General features: G+C 39.5%; 1 protein-coding gene across 8 annotated transcripts in view; it reads right to left on the reverse strand.

Annotated features, from left to right (window-relative positions):
• ANKS1B (ankyrin repeat and sterile alpha motif domain containing 1B) overlaps nt 1–20,945 on the reverse strand; it is a 1,421,217-nt gene that overhangs the window by 386,760 nt on the left and 1,013,512 nt on the right. For all 8 annotated transcript variants that reach the window (XM_049884161.1, XM_049884160.1, XM_049884159.1 and 5 more), the window contains one exon: nt 18,580–18,678. In XM_049884161.1, coding sequence (XP_049740118.1) covers nt 18,580–18,678 — 99 coding nt within the window. The remainder of the gene's footprint in view (nt 1–18,579; nt 18,679–20,945) is intronic.

The following is a 20,945-nucleotide window of genomic DNA, read 5'->3' on the forward strand; positions in this document are numbered from 1 at the left end:
TCCGGGCATGTGGGTGTTTGCAGACATCATGCATCTGGAGTTGCCAGGGCTCTCTTCCAGCTAGCTCTAATCCTACCAGGGATGCTAAGACCTCAGGCTGTAAGGTCCATTGCTCCTCAGTGTCTGCGTCATGTAGCACTTACAAAAGTGATCTGCCCAAAGTGGACATCAGTAAATATTGATAGGTGATGATGTAATTGAGTGCCAGAGGTGAGAGGCAGGGAAATCAATCTTCTCTATAGTTACTGCAATAATTTTTTGTACATTCATGGAAAAAAGTTCACACTTAAGATTTTCTACAAAACATTTACCTCTTAGTATTTAGAAAATTGCAAATACAATCCTTTCTTACCAAGCAGTGGCTTCAAAGCAGAGAAGGAACTGAGGGTTAAAACTGATGCTGCATTAAAGAAAAAGCTTTTAACCTGTTGGGACTCTGCAATTCATAAATTATAGCCTTTGAAATAATTTCAAGTGTACCTCATTAGCACTTACACTGTCATAGATTCATGGAACAAGTAAACCTAAAATGTAAAGCAATCTGGCAGTTTCTTGAGTAATCATGCCCTCTGATAAAAACAGTATTATCTGTTAATGGAAAAAAATAAAAGTTGATCCTCTGTTTACTAGAATAGGAGAGGATGGATCTGTGGGAGACAGCGAAAATGACCAGTCATTTTTCCAAAGCTGAATGCACTGATAGAGTACAAAGATGGGCCACTCTGGCAATAGAGGCAACAGAGGATAGCAGTTAACAGCACAGACTGTGGACTCAGGCTGCCTGGGTTTGAATTCTGACTCTGCCACTTGCTAGGTACATAATTAATCTTAGACAAGTTACTTTTCTGTGTCTCAGTCTCTTCAGCTATTGAAACAAGGATTTAAAATTTTGAGATTTAAAACATTTATTTTAGAGTTAACCTGAGAGTACTTAGAACATTGCCTGGTACATGGTAAATTTCTATCAAACCAAAAACCAATTCGATTGCTGTCAATTCCAACTCATGGTGACCCCATGGGTGTCAGAGTAGAACTGTGTTCCATTGGGTTTTCAATGGCTGATTTTTTGAAAATTTATCATCAGGCCTTTCTTACGAGGTGCCTTTCAGTGGTTTCAAACCTCCAAACTTTAGCAGCCAAACTTGTTAACCCTTTGCACCACTCAAACAAACAAACATACACACGCACATCCTAAAAAACAAAAAAACAACCAAACCAGTTGCTGTCAAGTCAATCTGATTCATAGTGACTCCGTGCATGTCAGAATAGAACTGCACTCCATAGGGTGTTTAAGGTTGTGACCTTTTGGAAGCACATCGCCAAGCCTTTCTTCTGGGACGTCTCTGGGTGGGTTTGAACCACCAACTCTTCATTTAGTAGTGGAGTACATAACCATTTGCACCACCCAGGGACTCCAAATTTCTATATAAGCATTTGCTATGAACACAGGGTCTTGGCTTGCAGTGTCATTCTGATCATGCTCAGGAATGTCTTTGACGAATGTGGATTCCTAGTAGAGTGCTACTACAGGTCCACAGAAGATCAGCCATAAGGCTAGAAGTCAAAAGCCAAAAGATGGGTATGAAGATAACCAACATTTGAAATTTAAAATCCCATTGATCACCAACAAAAAATAATCACAAAAAAAATCATGTAATGAAAAATGCTTAGCTTAGGGGTGGGTAAACATTAACTATGTCACTGCATAGCCTGCTCCATTGTAGCTGACTACAGGTATCTGCTTGGGCTTGATGTCCTTGGCTCATTGTTGCTTGAAGGGCAAAGTGATAAATGAAATTCATAGCTGGATTGATGGGATTAGCTGTATTTCAGAAAATGGTTATTATCAGCAAGAAAAAAAAAAAAAAAATATCTCTACTTGCCTGAACAAGCTAAACAGATGCTTTGGGTCATTTTTTTTTGTGTGGAGCGTCCAGAGCTACCTCAAAAGTCTCCATAACAAAGGAGTTTTTAATGTGCATAGAGAAAACCACACAGAGAGAAATGAAGCAAGGAACCTCTTAAAAGTGCTGTAACACGGGTCAAAGGCTGTATATACTGAAGACAGCAACAGGCTTAGAAGGGGCCCAGTGGCAAGTTGGTGGTGATAGACAGCAGGGCCAAGAGAAGCTTGTCCTCAGGGGGCTCAGAGGAACTCGTCCTCAGGGGGCCCAGAGGAACTTGTCCTCACGGGGCCAAGGTGAGCCTGTCCTGAGAGGGCTGAGAGGAGCCTGTCCTGAGGTGGCTGAGATGAGGCTTGCATGGCTGAGAGGGGGTACATGGCAAAGAGAAGGGCCTGCTTGCTTGCATGGCTGAGAGTAGCTGAGAGAGCTCTCCTGCACTGAAGAAGGGAAAGATGTGCTCTTTTCTTCAGGAGAGCCTTTCGGATTTTGCCTGTGTGCTTCCTGATCCTGAGTTGTAGCCTATTGATCCTGATCATGAATTGTACTCCTTTGTTTCCTTAATAAACCACTTAACTGTAAGTACTGCCTGTGAGCTCTGCGTGGCCATTGCAATGGATTATCGAACCCAGCAGAGAAGTAGAGAGTGCCGTGGGAGGGACGACTGGTGTCAGAATTAGTAAAAAGCTTGGAGAGTGAAGGTATGTCTAACTTTCACCTCATAGGGATCAGCCTTGGACTTATTTTGGTTTGCATTATCCCTCGAGGTTAGATAAGTACTATTGTTACTATTATTCCAACCCTTTTATGCTGTGTAAATTCATTTTTTTTTTCCTTGTACAGTAACTGGGACTTAAGTATATACTCAAACACATTGCAGACATAAATTGACACAGACTTCTCAACTGAGTGCTTACTGGTTGAAAATAATAAATATAGTCACATTATATTCAACTAGCAAATTAGCGTTTAATTCAGTTGTATAGTACTTAATTCAGTTGTATAACAGAGGACAATGGCTTGTTCAAAATGGTGGATAGGATTTAGGGCTCTTGTGTAAATTCACATAGTTCTGCTCTTCTATGAATTCACAATGTCTTTAGCAAACTAATGGAAATATACTGCCAAGGTCTGACTAGTCAGCTTCTCAGTTTACTTCCATTCCATTCTATGCTGTGTATATTTATTAAGCCCTTGCTTTTAAGGTACCTCTTCTCCCCCAACTCCTTTCCCATTTCCCACTTAGGGTTGAGAACTGATTGCATTACCTCTAATGCATACAGGAAGCCTCTCAGTATTGTGCTTATTCATTTAATCTTTTCAATAGGAAGGCTATAGTTATGACTTTAAACATCTTCTCTTTTAGCTCCTGACGGGTTAAACAATGACTCTAACTGTATTCCAAAACATTTAATCGAACAGATAACTATGACAATGAAATTAGAAATTTTCAGGCTGTTCTTACCTAAAAATGAACAATCTGTCCAGTGAAAAATTTACTAGTAGATAATGGAAAGCTCACTGTGCAGTATACTAATGGGTGTTTTTAGTCACAGATTCTCTTACATCATAATGGAGTCCCTTTTTGTTACTTCTTGGTCCATGCAAGAACAGAGTGTCAAAAATACATCGTTTTTTTGTTAATTGAGTAAACATTTATTGAACAAGTGCAAGCAGCCATAACTAATATTTATTGAGTGGTTCTAAGTGCCAGGCACTCCATATGCATTTTTTTCATTTATAACTGACAGTAATTTAATGTGGTACATTCTATTCTTATCTCCATTCTACAGACAAGAAAATGGAGATTATGAAGATCAGAGAATTTAAGTAACTTGCCCAAGGTGACACATGTAGTAAGTGGCTAAACTAGGATTAAATTAAGTTTAACTAAAAGCTCAAGAAAATTCATCTTTGAGCCCCTGCTCCAAGATCGCAAGTTCCTTAAAGGTGCTTTACTTGGATTATTTAGTTTATTCATCTCAATATCCCCTTAGCGTCCTTACAGTGCTTTGAAGTACAGTGTTTAGATAATACTGTGAGGTGTTTAGGGACTATGTTCCTGTAGTCAAAGTGCTTGGGTGTGAATCGTAGTTTTTCCACTTAAAATAACCTTGTGCACGCCCATTACTCGCTGTCTTCCCCCTATTTAACTTTTTCTCCTAGCATTTCTCATTCTCTGAAATTATATGACAGTATTTTTACTTGTTTTTGTCTGTGTCATCCACGAGGATTAAACTCCATGAGAACAAGGACCCTGTAGTTCTTGTTTACTAACACTGACTCTCCAACTTCTAGAAGAGTGCCTGGTATGCGGTAGGTGTTTCATAGATAACCGTTGTATGAATGAACAAAAGGAGATTCATTTTGCTTACTGATAATGCCTGAAATAGTAATTTTCAGGTATAATTAAAGGGCTGGAGGAACCTCACTTTTTTTTCCAGGGCTCATCTTTAATTTTCTTTTTAAAAACTTACTTAATAAACACAAATATAGCACGAGGCTCCATTGTAAGTATTTTGTAAATATGCTGTTTGCTTGTTGTTGGGTGCCGCTAAGTTGATTTCGACTCATAGTGACCCACGTGACAGAGGAAAACCGCCCCATCGAGTTTTCTTGGTTGTAATCTTTTTGGAAGCGGAACACCAGGTCTTTCTCCCATGGAACCACTGGGTGGGTTCAAACCTCCAACTTTTTATTTAGCGGCCAAGCACTTAATCATTGCACCACTAAATATGGACTCATTTAATTTTCACAACAACCCTATGGGGTAGGTAAAGTCATTATGTGCCCATTTCAAAGATGAGGAAACAAGCACAGAAAGCCTTAGAAATTGGCCATAGTCATATGATTAGGTAAAAGGTAGAGAAAAGATCCAAACCCAGGGAGTCTGGCCATGTTCTCAACAATTGTACCCTGCTGCCTCCTTGCTCAAAAAAAAAAAAAAAAATTTTTTTTATTTTTAAATGTCATCTCTATGGAGTTTAATACTCTGAAGATGTGTCGGCACTGTCTCTAGAGAGTGCCCTTCCATCTTACCTATCTTTCCTTCTTTTCTACCCAGATGTAAAGAAGAAAATAAACAAGATTATTTTACTTTATTTCATAACTCCTCTCCTTCTTTGAAACAGCAATGCCTGCTATTTGTGAAACTTCTCTAAAGCCACCTTTAAGGATAAACAAATGGCTTGAACCCTGGTGACTGCTGGACAGCTGACATTGTCTCTCCCTGCCTTTCTTTTTTTTTATGGTTGTCTCCCTCCTGCTCTTCTAGGGCTTTTAGATTTCTGCCCCAGCTCTTCCCTTCCAGCCATGAGAATGGAGTTCAGTGGTCCACTGAGGTTGCAAAAACTGCTTTTTAAGCCTGAACCTTAAAAGGAAGCCCAGTTTTATAAACTACCTTTTGCTTTTAGTCATTGAGTCTCTTTCTGTCCTACTCTTTTCAGTCTCTCTCACAAATATACGGGCATCCTCAGAGTTCCACAATAGTATTCACCTAGGAGGCTATCTTCATGAGCACAGAAACCTGTGATCTAGTTCAAATTCTGTCCCTAAGGAACAATCTGTCTCTGGAAGTCATTTGATATGACCAAGACTTCATTTCCTCATGTATGAAATAACCTAGGTGACAGGTCGAGCTGTTTATTTTAGGGTCTTTTCCAACTCTAAAATGTGATTATACTTTGAAGAATTATGTCAGGAAGAGAAAGTGCTAGGATATCTGAATCCCTATTACTCTTACTACTGATTGCAGTATCACTCCAAGAGAGACATTGTTCTTTAGTAAATGGCGGTGAATTCTCAGCAATGAAGGATGGCAGGTGCTAGAGACGGCAATAGATCAGAACCTATTTATTTGCATAATTTGTCCCCTATTTCTCTGTAAATATCAGGGAAGATTACGACTAAAAATGGTATTTCAGCTGTAATCAACTCTACGGCAGTGGGTTTGGTTTTGGTTTGGTCTATATATGATAAGCTATTCCAAGGTTAATTTATTTGAAATAAAATATTAAAAAACCTCCTGTTTAGCTTAGGAAGAACGCAGCAGCCATCTTGCTTTTGGAAATTGCATAAACTCTTTGGAGCAGAAAACATTGATGAGTTAGTTCAGACTGCACAGGTCTCATACCCAGCAGTTCTTTAGATATCCAGCCCAAGCAATGCTAGCCATTTTGGACTCTGTGTGTAGTGGGCTTTGTCATTTCAAAGGGCGCAAACAGCTTTATAATCCCTGGCTATTATTTGTTCTCCCAATGTGTCCTTGAAGAACAGACTAGTTATTGGTTTCTACTTGTAAACAGAAAGCATAAGGCATGGGGGAGGAGGTCACGCTAGGAAAATGCAGGTCACCATTTGTGAGTGTCATATGCACAGAAGACCTGCCTTATTTCTTTGTAAAACATTTCAAAATAGAGATGCTAAGCCTAGAAATGTCTTCAGGAGTCCTAACCTGACCCATTCAGGACTGACTTCTAGTCTGCATTCTTATTTGGTTTAGTCCAGTCTAATAAACATTAACTGAGCATGAATATGTCCAGGTGCTGTGTGTTACAAGCTTAGGAAATGAAGACAAAGGTAACAAAGATCCTAATCTTGAGTGAGAGAGACAAACTAGTCAATAGGTAATTATTTTACAGCTAATGGGAGCACAGAAGGGCTAAACCAATGCAGCCCAAAGAGAGGATGAATGGCATCAAGGTTTCTCGAAGGAATAGGGCTTAAGGAATAAATAGGGGTTACCCATGTGAAGAAGCGTGGACATTGAGGTACAGAAAGGAGATGGCGTTTCTGGTACAGAATGGCTAGATTCTCAAGAATTCTCTTATTTCTTGGAAAGGAGACTATATTTCTCAGCCTACTTAGCAGTTTAGTGAGGGTCATGTAACTGAGCCCTGGTGAATTGCATGTGGTCTAAAGTAAGTGATGCACTCCCAGGCCTGGCAATAGACATTCTGTGGTGTATATTCCTCTCTAACCTGCCCATATGGCAACAATCAAAGGATTTCAAGATGGTGGGGCTATGTCACGGAGGAAGCTTGGATTCCTGAGTTACTACTTGGAGAAGAGTTGCCTGATTCACCTTGGTCTTAGCATGTGTAAGAAATAAATTTAATAGTGTTAAGCCACTGAGATTTTGTAGTTGTTATAGTGATTAGAGTTTATTGCCCTGATTATATGCTTTACCAGGTGAAGGAATAAGAAGGACCTGAAAGTCTTCCTGTCACATCAAAATTTATATACCTCAAATTACCTATGTTTTTGGCCTTAAGGCCAATTTCCCCTTTTTTCTTCCCCATTCTCCAATGGCACCAACATTTCCTCTGAAAATTTTTTTTAATTGTGTTTTAAGCGAAAGTTTACAATTCAAGTCAGTTTCTCATACACAAACATTGTTATGTGACCCTAGCTGCTCTCCCTATAATGTGACAGCACACTCCTCCTCTCCACCCTGTATTTCCCACGTCCATTCAACCAGCTCCTGTTGCCCTCTGCCTTCTTATCTTACCTCCGGACAGGAGCTGCCCACATAATCTCATGTGTCTACTTGAGCTAAGAAGCACACTCTTCATCAGTATCATTTTATGTCTTATGGTCCAGTCTAATCTTTGTTTGAAGAGTTGGCTTCAGGAATGGCTTTAGTTTGGGTTAACAGAGAGTCTGGGGGCCATGTCCTCTAGGGTCCCTCCAGTCTCAGTCAGACCATTAAGTCTGGTCTTTTTACCAGAATTTGAGTTCTGCATCCCACTTTTTTCCTGCTCCATTAGGGATTCTCTGTTGCGTTCCCTGTCAGGGCAGTCATTGGTGGTAGCCAGGCACCATCTAGTTCTTCTGGTCTCAGGCTGATGGAGTCTCTGGTTTATGTGGCCCTTTCTTTCTCTTGGGCTCTTATTTTCCTTTTGTCTTTGGTGTTCTTCATTCTCCTTTTCTCCAGGTGTGTTGAGATCAATTGATGTATCTTAGATGGCCACTTGCTAGCTTTTAAGACCCCAGATGCCACTTTCCTCTGAAATTCTTGAATGATGTTTTGCACAGTTTTATAGTAAGACAGCTGCTCCTCTCGAGTGTATTCCCAGCACTTTGTATTTTTTTTATAAATAACTTTTCTTTATAAATTATCTGTTTTCTTCATTAGATTATAAATTTCATTAGACTTAGGGCAAGGGCTGTGTGTATATTGCTCGTTATTGTAACTCTATTGCTAAGCAACGTGCCTGCTATACACTAGGCTCTTACAACAAAAGGATGAAAGCCAGGATTTTCGAAGAAGAGGAGCACAGCTTGGCATGTTTATCTTGAAATTCCTGTGTTATAGATATATAGAGGTGTCCTGAGACAGATAGGTCTACAAATCTAGAGAGAGAGGCTTGGGGTCACTCATGTGGAGATGATAATGGAAGCCATACAGGCAAATGAAGTCACCTAGGGAGAGTGTGTAAAGGAAGAAAAGAAGAGAATTAAAACTGAATTCTAGGGATTATTAATGCATAAAATGGATCTGGTATAAGAAGTCACTGAAGGAATATCAGGAAAAGGAAGGAGAATGAAGAGGGCATTGAGCCATGGGAATAGAGCGCTGTGAGAGTTATAGTTTTGGGGTCAATCTGGGAGCATAAAAGTGTTCAATACTTTGTTTATTGATTAAAACAAATGCTGAACACTGAACAGTACATAGTCCCATGAAGACAGCCAAAGGGGCTGGCACCTTTTCTAATAGATGTGCAGCCAATGTCATCCTTGTTAATCACTACAAAATACTCCTGTTACCCAGATCTTGAGATAATGTTCAGACGCTTGTGGGCCATCATGGAATCTTTGGTTAGTCTGACACAGTAGGCTATGTTTCTGGTTTTAATTACTTCCCTGTCTCAAAGACTCTCAGAATTACAGAAAGGCTCTTAGTCTAGCTGAGGATTAATTGATAGCAAAAGTTAGGAGTCAGTAAAGTACAAGCACAGGCCAAATCTGGCTCATTGCCTGATTTTGTAAATAAAGTTTTACTGAAACATAGCCATGCTCATTTTTTTCTGTATTGTCTATGGCTGTTTTCACTCACACGAGAGTTGAATAGCTGTATGACCTGAAAGCAAAAAATATTTATTATCTGGCTTTTTACAGAAAAAGTTTGTTAATCCCTGATCTAAATGAGCAGAACTGATTGTCCCAGAATGATAAGACATTTTCAGAGCTGACTGGTGCTCATAGGGACCCTGGGAACACCACAGCCTCTCTCACAAAGGACGACATGAAGTGGAATAACCTATACCTTCAGGTAGACTGTAAGCCCCATCATATATTAACCTTGGCCTCCAGGCAAATGCTGCATATGTTAATGTGTATGGAATCCTGTTTAAGTATATATTTAACTGGATGTACACTGGCTGATAGGCCAACATTGGGTCAACCAAGTTTTAAGACACCAGCTAGTGAAAAAAGAAATACAAGTAAAAAGAAGGAGGGTGAGTGATTAATGGGATGGGAAAATGAAGAGTTACTATGTCAAAAGGTACCGTGAGAGCATCTGTGCCTGTGGCCTATATTTTGCCATTGCTCTTCTGAAAAATAGGAATGAGTTTCTATCATTTTTCTAAGTGACAAGGAAATAAGACTGAACCTTACTTTCTAGACATTTAAAGAAATTACATTGGTAGTACCATTTTCCCCTAATGCTTACCCACACCTTTATCAAATATCAAGACTAGAATTAAAATATCAAGACTGAATTTTAAGGACCTTGTAAGAACTAGAGTCTTTAAGAGCATAGACTTGGACAGGATTCCAAATTTATCTAATGTCACATTTACAATACTCCTTTTGAACTTTAAAATAATCTGCAATCCACAATGTATTAAGACTTCTCATTTCTGGTGAGAGTCTCTTCTTGTATAATACAGGAGTAGGAAAGTGACAGCTATAACAAATCTGGCCACTAATATTTTGTTTTGTTAGCAAAATGTTTGAAGAAAAAAAATACCACCAATTTTTTTTTTTTTTTTTTGAGGGATATGGTATCTATGAGTCGAAACTGACTCAACAGCACCTAACAACAACTGGGCTTTCATTCTCCATCTTGCCACAGTTTCCACCACTCCCTATTGCCTTATCTCTAAAAGCATTTGAGCTCTGAATCTCTTCCTGTGCATCTCTACATCCCTGCTCACAAACTCTTTTGTCAACTGTTGCTTTGACCTATTTGCTCTGCTCAGGCCTAAAGTTAAATGGTCCCTTTTACTTTCCAGCTTTGCTAGTTATTTTTCTAATGTATTTTCTTCCCTAACATCTTTAAAGTCTTGTCCAGCAGAGTGTTGCCAATTTACTTCCCTAATATAGACAAAAATATGTTCCTTTCAGTAATAAGGATCAATGAATAATAAATGTTTTTAAAATTTGAAATGTTTTATAAGATTATTGATTTATTTGTATCACATAATGTTGTTGTTGTCAGCTGCTATTGAGTCAGCTCTGAACCGTGGCAACCTTATGTATAATAGAACAAAACGTTGCCTGGTCATGAGCCACCTTCACGATAATTGGTGTGTCTGAGTCCATTGCTGTGGCCATTTTGTCAGTCCATCTCATTGAGGGTTTTTCTTGTTTATGCTGACCCTCTACTTTACCAAAAATGATGTCTTTTTCTAGTGATTGGTCTTATCATATTTTTCTGTTAGAATAACAGGGACCTTCGGTTTTTAGCAAGATCTCAAACTAAGAATATGATAAAGAGGTAATTTAATCCAAATAGAGGTTAGAGGTGTTCAGTGCTATTTAATGAAAAAATAATTGGAACTATGTAGGTTCAAACAATATTGATTAAATGAAACTGAACTTAGAAATGAAGAGCAGCTAAAATGCAGGTGTTTATTATACAGTAGAGCAGAAGTAGAGTGGCAATGAACTAAACAATGAATACCAGGAACTCTAAAATGATCATGAGTCCTGTAATAACCACATTATTTTGTCATCAAATATTTTTGCACATGCACTATGTGACACTCTTCTAGGCATTGGTGATAAACAGTAAACAAAACAGATGGTCTCCACCTTCAAGGAACTTAAATTCTGACAGGGTAGACAGATATTAATAAAATGCTCACACAAATCTATATTTCAAACTGCCTTATAAGCTATTAAGGAAAAGTACATGTTGCTTGTACTTTGTCTCATGGATTTTGGACATGTTATCAGGAGGGACCAGTCCCTGGAGAAGGATATCATGCTAGGTAAAGTGGAGGGTCAGTGAAAAAGAGGAAGAGCCTCAACAATGGGTTCAAGCATAACAACGATTGTAAGGATGGTGCAGGACGGGGCAGTGCTTCATTCTGTTGTACATAGGGTTGCTATGAGTCAGAAACCACTCAACAGCACCTGACAACCACATGTTGCTTGTTCTGATCCTATTGAACATATGGGCAAGGGAGTCAGGAAAGGTTTCCTGAGGAAGTTATTTGAGATGTGAAAGCAAAGAGGAAAATAGGGCAAAGCCTTCCAGGAGGAGGGGTAGTAAGTCCAAGGCCTGGGACAGGAAGATGCATGGTCCCTTTATACAAATAAAAGTAGGTCTGAGCAAAGTGAAGAGGCAGAGAGGGGCTAGAGATGAAGCTAGAGAGACAGGCAAGGGTGGGCCTTTTTCCTAAGAGCCACAAAAAGCTCTTGAAGTGATGTGATCGGATTTATGCTTTGACCAGATCATTCCAGTTGCAAGGTGAAGAACACAATGCAAAAAGGAACAGCAGATGTAGGATGAACAATTAGGAGGAGGTTGTAAAATTGAGCAAGAGTCTAACAGGCAATTTCTAGATATTTAGAAGAAGAAGCTGATAAGCGATGAATTTGGAGGCTGTCGAAGATGACTCTTAGGTTTAGTTTTCTGATTTGCACAATTGGTTGGGTGCTTATGCCATTAACTAAGATGGAAACACTAATGGAGGACTAGGCTTTGTGAAGGAGAAGAGCCTTGAGTTAAATTTTTGACGTGCCGAGCCTTTGTGATACGGAAGTACAGATGTTGAATACACAATTGGTTATATGGTTTTGGCTCTCAGAGAAGAAATCTTGGCTGATGGTATAAATTTGGAAATCAACAGGATATAAATGGTAACTGAAAAAAAAAAAACATAAAGAAATAGGGTAGAAGAATGCCTAGGATTGAGTCTTGAGGAGCTCCAACATTTAATGGCCAGATAGAGGTGGATGAGCAGGCAAAGGAGAAAGAGTGGCAGAGAGGCAGAAGGAACACCAAGCATTGTGGAAGTCAAAGAAGACATTGTTGACACCTGTCAATAGTACCAGAGTCTAATGAAGTTCAAGTAAGGAGGAGATGGACAGAGGCTTATTAAGATTTCTGCTCTGGTGATCTTAGCACCTGTTTTGTGAAGTGGCCGCAGAGGAGTGAGTTAGACCCAGGTAAGTTGAGGGATGAATGAGGGCAAAGGAAAGGGGGATAGTAAGCATAGTCAACGACTAAATAATTCCAAAAGAGATTTCTATAATATGTTTTATACAGAATAAGATCAGAAGAGGAAATACTGAAAAATGACGTGAGCGTTAGATAAAATGTCTCTGGCATGCTGGAATACAATATCAGTTCAGGATGAGAGATTAAGAGAGCAGATACAACATGGGACTTGACATGAAGTCCTACAAATCTTTAAACAAAAATACTCTGGATCCTTTGAATTTCTGACTTCTAGTTGTTATACTGTCAAAGGACAAAAGAGATTATGCCCCCTTTTAAAGGGAACATTGATTAGAGGGTAATTCCCTGATTTGGCAGCTTAGATTCTTTCCTGGACAAAAGTATGTTGTACATTGCAAATAAGTAATCAGATAAGTTTCCCTTTATCTAACAGACAGAAAAATCACAATACAGCTCCAGTTTCTAGGAAAGTACAAAATAAGCCAGTTTCTCATGAAACTGCTGATGTTTCCCTTTATAAAAAGAGATAAGGGTGATATTCGATCTTCAGAAGTCCAGGGAAATACTTAGACCTAAGAAAAGACTGTGCCTGTTGTGGTGAGCATATTAGTTTCATAGAGCTTCCCTAACAGATTGCCACAAATTGGGTGGCTTAAAAATAGCGGAAATTTTATTCTGTCATAGTTATGGAGACTAAAACAAAACAAAAACACCAAACCCATTGCCATCAAGTCAATTTCGACTCATAGCAACCCTGTAGGACAGAATAGAACTGCCCCATAGAGTTTCCAAGGAACTCCTGGTAGATTCGAACTGCCGACCTTTTGGTTAGCAGCTGTAGCACTTAACCACTACACCACCAGGGTTTCCGTTATGGAGGATAAAAGTTTGAAGTCAAGGTGTTGGCAGGGTCCTGCTCCACTAAAGTTTGTTGGGGAGAATCCTTCCTTGCTTTTTCTAGCTTTTGGTGGCTGTTGGCAATCCATGGCATTCCTTGGCTTGCAGATGCTTCACTCCAACCTCTGCCTCCATCTTTGCATGGCTTTCTCCCCTGTGTGTCTGTGTCTTTTCTCCTCTTTTTATAAGAACACCCGCCATCCTGGATAAGGGCCAACACTAATCCAGTGTTGCCTCATTTTACTAGATTATATCTGCAAAGGCCCTATTTCTAAATAAGGTCACATTTACAGGTACAGGGGTTAGGACTTCAATGCACCTGTTGGGGGGACATAATCCAATCCACAACAGTGAGAGAAGTGGAGGCTGGGTGAAAATTGATAATCTGGTTTTACTGCTAAAGGTCAGGCATTGCAAAAGCAGAAGGAAAGAATGGATAGAGGAGAAAAATTACTGTGATCACAGCAAGAGAAAATATGTGTTCTAAAGATATCTCAGAATACGTTGAATGTATTCTAAGCGTTGAATGTATTGAACACATTCTGTGTTGAATATATCAAATGTACTTTAGAACATACAGATTTTTGCATTGGTGAATATTTCAGTATTAAAAAGGGCACATCACAGAAAAACCATTCATGCCAAGGAATGAAGTTTTTTCTTTGAAACTTAAAACAACAAATACAAATAAAGCATGAAAACCACGCACCCAAGTATGCTTACAGATCAAGATGAACTAAGCAAACCATCTTTTCTCTATTTGGGAACAATCTCACCAATCCTAAAACACAGTATGTTAAAGAATCTCAGGTAGCAGTCATGGAATATTTCTCATGACAGATGAAGAACACAAATATTCTGAAGACAAAATGGCATTAAAAAATGAAGAGACACTTTGTCCATTTTTTGGCGGTGCAAAGTTAGAGTAAATGCAAATAAAACTGCTGGCGGTAGAATTACACTATGAGCCGTCTGAAGATTGGGCTCATTACCTAAGAAGGCAAAGCATCAATTTGTAGCACTATAACATTCTGCTTGTGTCGCTGAGGACGTGCTTGGATGTGTTTATATCTTCTCTACTCCTTTGTGTGCGTAGTAAGCACTTCTTCATCAGCCTCTTGGTAGAAGCTTAATTTTGTATCGTTTTTATTATATTGTTTTCTCTAACAGGCATGAGTTCTATCTTAAAAATAAACACTCCATTTATTCCCCCAAATAATTCTAGGTTTGGTTTCTTTTGTCTTTCATTATCAAAGGGCATGTATGGGATTATAGATATATTTTAAAATTCAAGCACTCTACGGTATAAAAAAATTATGTTTGAATAACATATGAGGAAAATATTCATTCATTCAACCAAGCACTTATTCTTTCATTCTTTTAATGTACACGCATTAGGCTAAGTGCAATGGGAAATTCAAGGATGTGTATGACATTCTCTCCGGGCTCAGGATGCTTTTAACATAGAAAATCCAGTTGCCCTCAAGTTAATTCTGACTCACGGCCACCCCATGTGTGTCAGAATACAACTGTGCTCCACAGGGTTTTCAGTGGCTGATTTTTAGGAGAAAATCACCAAGGCTTTCTTCTGAGGCACCTCTGGGTGGTTTTGAACCTTTAACCTTTTGGTTAGCAGCTGAATGCATTAAATTGCACCACCCAGGGACTCCTTATAATGAAGAAGTGGTAAAATATTTTCAGTATCTTCAAACAGAAACAAACATAGAGGAATAAAAACTCAGAGGAAAGAGAGATCAGTGTATTCTCTCATTTCACAAATATTTCTTGACCATAATGTGCCAAGTGCTATTGTAGGGGTTGGGTATGTAGAAGTGAATAAGACAGTCAAGGTCCCTAACTTCAGGGACCTTGCATCCTGTGGGAGAGATGAAAAACATGGAAGAAGAAGAAAAAAAAACAAAAAACAGAACAAATGAATAATTAACTTCAGGTATCACAGATGCTATGAGGAAAAGTAAAGGGTAATATGAAGGACAGTGATGTTATTTTAGGTCAGGAAGGCAGCATCTGTAAGAAAGTGACATATGAGTAGAGACTTAATGACGTATAGGAGCAAGTATATGACGATCTGGAGGAAGGAATTTCCAAGCAGAGGGACTGTCATGGAAAGACCCTGTTATGGACTGAATCGCGTCCCCCCCAAATACGTGTTGAAGTTCCAACCCCTATACCTGTGGATGTAATTCTGTTTGGGAACAGGGTTTTCTTTGTTATGTCAATGAGACCACATCAGTGTGGGCTCTATCCTAAACCTAATCACTTGTGAATTAGAAGAAAGGGCAGATTAGACTCAGAAGGGTGCACAAACTGGGGAAGACAGATGCCATGTGAGGATCACCAAGAAACAAGGCACCCTGGGGGCTACTGACAAGGAAGGAATGAATACAGCTGAGACCCTGAATTGGATTTTTACCCTCCACCAGAACTGTCAAAAAATAAATTTCTGTTCTTTAAAGCCACCCACTTGGGGTATTTTTGTTACAGCAATACTAGGTGACTAACCCAGGCCCTGAGGCAAAAATCCACTTGGCATATTTTGAACAAAAAGGAAGTCATATGACTAGAGTATAGGAGAAGGAGCCAGCGATAGATGATGTCATAGAGGCAGACATGGACCAGATCCTATTGCTTTTTGTAAGTTGTGATGAAGATTTTGTTCTAATGAAAAGAGAATTCACTGGAAATTTTAACCAGGATATGGCATGATCTGCTTTACAACTTTAGAGGAATCATTCCGGATGCTGTGTGGAATTCAACTGCAGAGGGGTAAGAAAGGTAAACAGGACAGAAATAAGACACCTATGTAATTATCCAGGCCAGAGAGGACTGATAAGAAATCAATTCAATTAGTCTAACCTAGAGAAAGAGAGGAAGTGAAAGACGGGAAGACCCTCAACAAGACGGATTGACACAGTGGCTACAATGATGGGCTCAAACACAGCAACAGTCGTGAGGATGGTGCAGGACAGGGTTGTACATAGGATGGCCGTGAGTAGGAACTGACTCGACGGCACCTAACAACAACAACAACAACCTAGAGATGAAAGATTCAAATCTACCGTAGCAGTCCAGCTAGAAATGATTGGTTTGGACCAGGGTGATAATTATCAAGGTGGTGAAACAGGGTTCCATTTTAGGGAAAGTTTCACAAGGAAAGTGATATGATATGATTTGAGTTGTGCTTTAGAAGAGGGGGAGCATACTGACAAGGGAGAGTCTTTCACTGATTTACTGGATGCCTACCTTGTGCCAGGAACTGTTAGGTGCTATACAGTGGGACATAAAACAGCAAGGTCCCCTGCCTTCGCTGAGTGTGGGGAGAAAACTTGGGAAGGGATAATGTTGTAACTAAAGATACAAAAGTAGGAAAGTGAATATTATGCTTAGAGGAATGACTTTAGAATTAGTTCTAAAGATGTTTTATTCTTTTCTTTTTAGGGTAGAGAAATATATTATTAAACTCCTTTCACGCTTGACTTTCCTTGAATTTGCAAAAGTATAAACTTTCTGTCATTAGGAAGTCAGTTTGCTGTCAGTCAGCAAATTTCATCAGATAACTTCCTTAGAATCAGTGGTTAATATTGATCTTTTTCATTCTGGGAAGGAGAAATTACAATCCCTCAAGAAAAGAGCAGAAGAGAGTACAAAACACAGGATAATCCTATACATCCAGGTATTATCTCTGCTCTTCCTTTATTCCGTAAGAAAAGTTTACAGTTCATCTGCTTACTGAGCCTCCAACTTTGCCCCAGCCCAATCCTTTCTCAATTTTAACTTCTCTTTCTTCTAATTTCTGTTGTATACTGACACCTGATTAACTGGTCTAAAGCATAGGTCTGGTCACGTCTGCCCCCCAGTGCCTACTAGAACAAATATCAAATTCCTTAGCCTGGCACAAATGGACCCAGCCTACTTTTCTATTCTGTCTTATTACACTCTCCAATTTTTTACTTACATTGGATTTTTAAATCACAGTCTCACTAATTGTTCCCTTAATGCTTCCAGCAATTTATTGCCTATATTTATATAGTTCCTGCCGGCCTCCTGAAATGCCTTTCGTATTCTTTATTGATTCAAATCCTACATATCTTTAGAGACCTGTGCTCAGACCCTATCCTACCTCTTTCTTTAGGCTCCTCTGAATCCTTATCTGGAAACACAAAGTCAGCTGTTGCTAGGTAACACACTGCTTACAAGAAAAGTGACGACCAATTGGTAAATTGCATCTGGACCGGGAGAATTTATACATGAACTATAAATATCTGATGGGGATGCAATACTTTGGGTTTCCATGAGTGTGAAGGTGTTTGTACCTGAGCAGGTCCCTTGTAGGGATCCCAGAGTCAATGGAGTTGTTACAAGATATATTGTCTTTTAAGGGCCATGGGGCCTCTAAGCCAGGAAAGTTCCCATACCCACCCACCATAGATCTTGTCTGATGCAGCTGAAAGTCAAGGAGAACCAAGGAATGCGGGCAACCACCAGAAGCTAGGAAGAAACAAAAAAGGATTCTTCCATAGAGTCTTTAGAGGTAGCCTGGCCTTGGCGACACTTTGATTTTGAACTTCTAAGCCCTGGTGGCACAGTGGTTAAAATGCTTGGCTGTGAACAGAAAGGGCAGTGGTTTAAATCCACCAGCTGCTTCACGGCAGAAAGATGTGGCAGTCTGCTTCTGTAAAGAGAACAGCTTCGAAAACCCCACAGGGCGGTTCTGCTCTGTCCTATGGGGTTGTTATGAGTCGGGATCAACTAGAAGGCAATCGGGTTTCTTTTCCTTTTTTTTTTTTTAGCCTTCAGCTCTGTGAGAGGATGAACTTCGTTTTTTTTAAGCCACACAATTTATGGTAATTTTTTACTGCAGCCCAAGGAAACTAATACAAACCCTAAAGTTGCCCTGTCGGCAGTGGTGTTTCCTATATTACATACTTCTAGGTAAATACGGAGTCCCTGGGAGGCACAAATGGTTAAGCACTCAACTACTAGGTGAAAGGTTGGCGATTTGAACCCACCCACAGGTACCTCGGAAGACAACCCTGGTGATCTGCTTCCAAAAGGTCACGGCCTTGAAAACCCTATGGAGCAGTTCTACCTTGCACACGTGGGGTTGCCACAAGTTAGAATTTATGCAACGGCAGCTAATACCACCACCAGGTAAATCTCATATCAAGTGTGGCCCATAGTAGTTTTGTGAGTCTGAAAGTTTAGTTGGATCTAAGAAGACCTGCTCTTGGACGCTGAATCAATTTGTAGAAATGTCGTCCTAAATTCTAATATCCTTTGCATGCCTGGCCTTAGAATTACTGGGAATTATACTTAGGGCGAGGGTAGTAAAGCATCGCTTACCTTTGGAAGGAGCTGGATCGCCTGTAGGATTCTTTGTCTGTGCCCAGAATTAAGGATCCCAATTTCCAACAAATCCTGATCTTCCATAACATTGCTTCCCTGAAAGAAAATCAGAAACTTTACATGTTAATTCAGTCATTCTGTTTCTACTGTAGGTAAATAACAAGAATTTATTTAACACACACACACAACAAACATGTGATTTAATTTTTCTAAACAAAGACATAGAATTATTCTTCTAAAAGAGCTGGTCACCTATGTGACTGATTTGAAGGCTTCAGGAAAGTTTCTCTCCTCTCATAAATATCTCTATGACTTATTATTTATGGCTGGATTATCTACATTGGATATTCACTCCTGTGACTTAAAACACTATTCCTGTGAAAATATAAACACTTCCTGAAGGGTTGCCATTTAGGATTATCAGTGACCTATACTTTAACTAAAAAAAAAAAAAGAATTTTTTTTTCTTTTTTTTTATACTTTAATTACGATCATGAGGATGGCACAGGACCGGGCAGTGTTTCATTCTGTTGTACATAGAGTTGCTAGGAGTTGGAAGTGACTTGACGGCACCTAACAACAAGAACAACATACTTTAATATGAATGAATAGGTCATTTTTTTCCCTCTGAAAACACATTTTGTGAGGGAGGATGATATAAAAATTGAAATACACCAGGAAGGTTAAAAGTGAGAATTCATTTAAAGACATTGCTTACAAGACACCTGATCCAGATGTGGGGATAGAAAAATGAGTAAGATGCAGGTCCCTGCCCACAGCTGTCTTTATTCCTTTCAATTCAGCAAGGGAAATGGGTTATTCAAAGGCAAGTAGAGAGCTGTGAATGTGCTATGATGGTGACAGTTTGCTTAGGTGTCCAGAGGGGATCTGGGATTCGTTTTCAGACAAGACGAAGTCTCCTCAGATACCCGAAGAATGCTTGGGACTTAGCACCCACAAGGGTAAGAGCAAAGGGGCAATTATGTACAATGACCTGTGGGTGAGAGACACAGTGCATTTAGAAGCACTGAGTTCTGAGGTAAGTTGGAGAAAGAAGCAAAAGGTAAGGCTACGAAGGTAAGCAGTGTATACAGACATTGGAGGGTGTGCTAAGGAATTTATACTTGAACCTGCTTATAACAGGAAGCCAAGGGTAGGTTTTAAGAAAAGGAGTTACATGATGAGATTCCAAATTTAGAAAGATCATTTTGGCTTCTGTGACTTGGTCTTGGTCCTCACCTCTTAAGTGATGAATTTGAGCCAGGTGATCTCTAAGGACCACTCCGAGCCTGAAATTCTCAGATTTCAATGATTTTTTCAAACCTCTGATTAATATTCCAACACAGACATTTATAGATTGTAATTTTTTTATTTTGTCCCTAAACTTCAGTCTCTCTCAGTTTGTAACCTAGATTTTCCTTTTAAATTGAGGAGTTTCCAGAGAAGCTCAAAAATTCAGATCACTATTTTTTTCTTGACAAATCAAACTTTGTCTTGTTAATATAATGTAATACAACATTAGTGTAATGAAACACAAAAATATTTATTAATAAAAGTTACAGAATACCCATTTATGGGGCACAATGGGTACTGAAGAACATTCAGAGCAAAAGAGAATGAACTGGGGAGGGTAATACCAGGGCCGTGGAGACCACGGGGAGACTACTGATGTTGTCCTAGGGGTGACACAGCTGGGACTAAGGCAGTGGCTGTGGGAGTCAGAGTGAAGTGGATGAATTTGAAAGCTACCAAGAAGTTTGACTTGGTGACTGAATGCAAGAAATGATGGAGAAATGTAGAATACACACAGGTTCCAGGATCAGGCTATGAGGTGGATCTTGATGCCTTTTCCTGAGATAATAAAGGAGAAGGAGAGAGGCAGGTCTCGTGTGGCGCAAAGTGAGACTAATTTTTTTCCCTGGGCAGGGACAGAATAGTTGAATGCAAACAATTGATATCAGGCTACATTACAAATGGGTAATCGAAAGTTCTTAGCAGGATTAAAGCCGTTAGTATGGTACCATAGCCAGGGATTAAAAATGGGTGTTCAGGGGACAAAAACACTCCACCTACTCATAGAATCACTCTTATGCTTAAGCTACACCGGCCGTTCGGAGGAAGCAGAATGATGCAGGTATACAGCAGCGTGATAAAGAAAAGCCTAATGAAAAACAAATAAAGCCAGTCTTGGCAATATGCCACAGGAAACATTGTTCTCCAGAAATTACTCGGTGCACACAATACAGCACGGCTAAGAATATAAATTACTTCATTTTGAGAACATGTTCTTATTTTCAGAAATGGTCTGGTGTGACATGAGCTGGCTATGTGATATCATTCTGATTTTTATTCTTTGAGGAGTT

The sequence above is a fragment of the Elephas maximus genome, chromosome 4 (genome assembly GCF_024166365.1).
Source record: "Elephas maximus indicus isolate mEleMax1 chromosome 4, mEleMax1 primary haplotype, whole genome shotgun sequence".
In the NCBI taxonomy this organism is placed as follows: Eukaryota; Metazoa; Chordata; class Mammalia; order Proboscidea; family Elephantidae; genus Elephas; species Elephas maximus.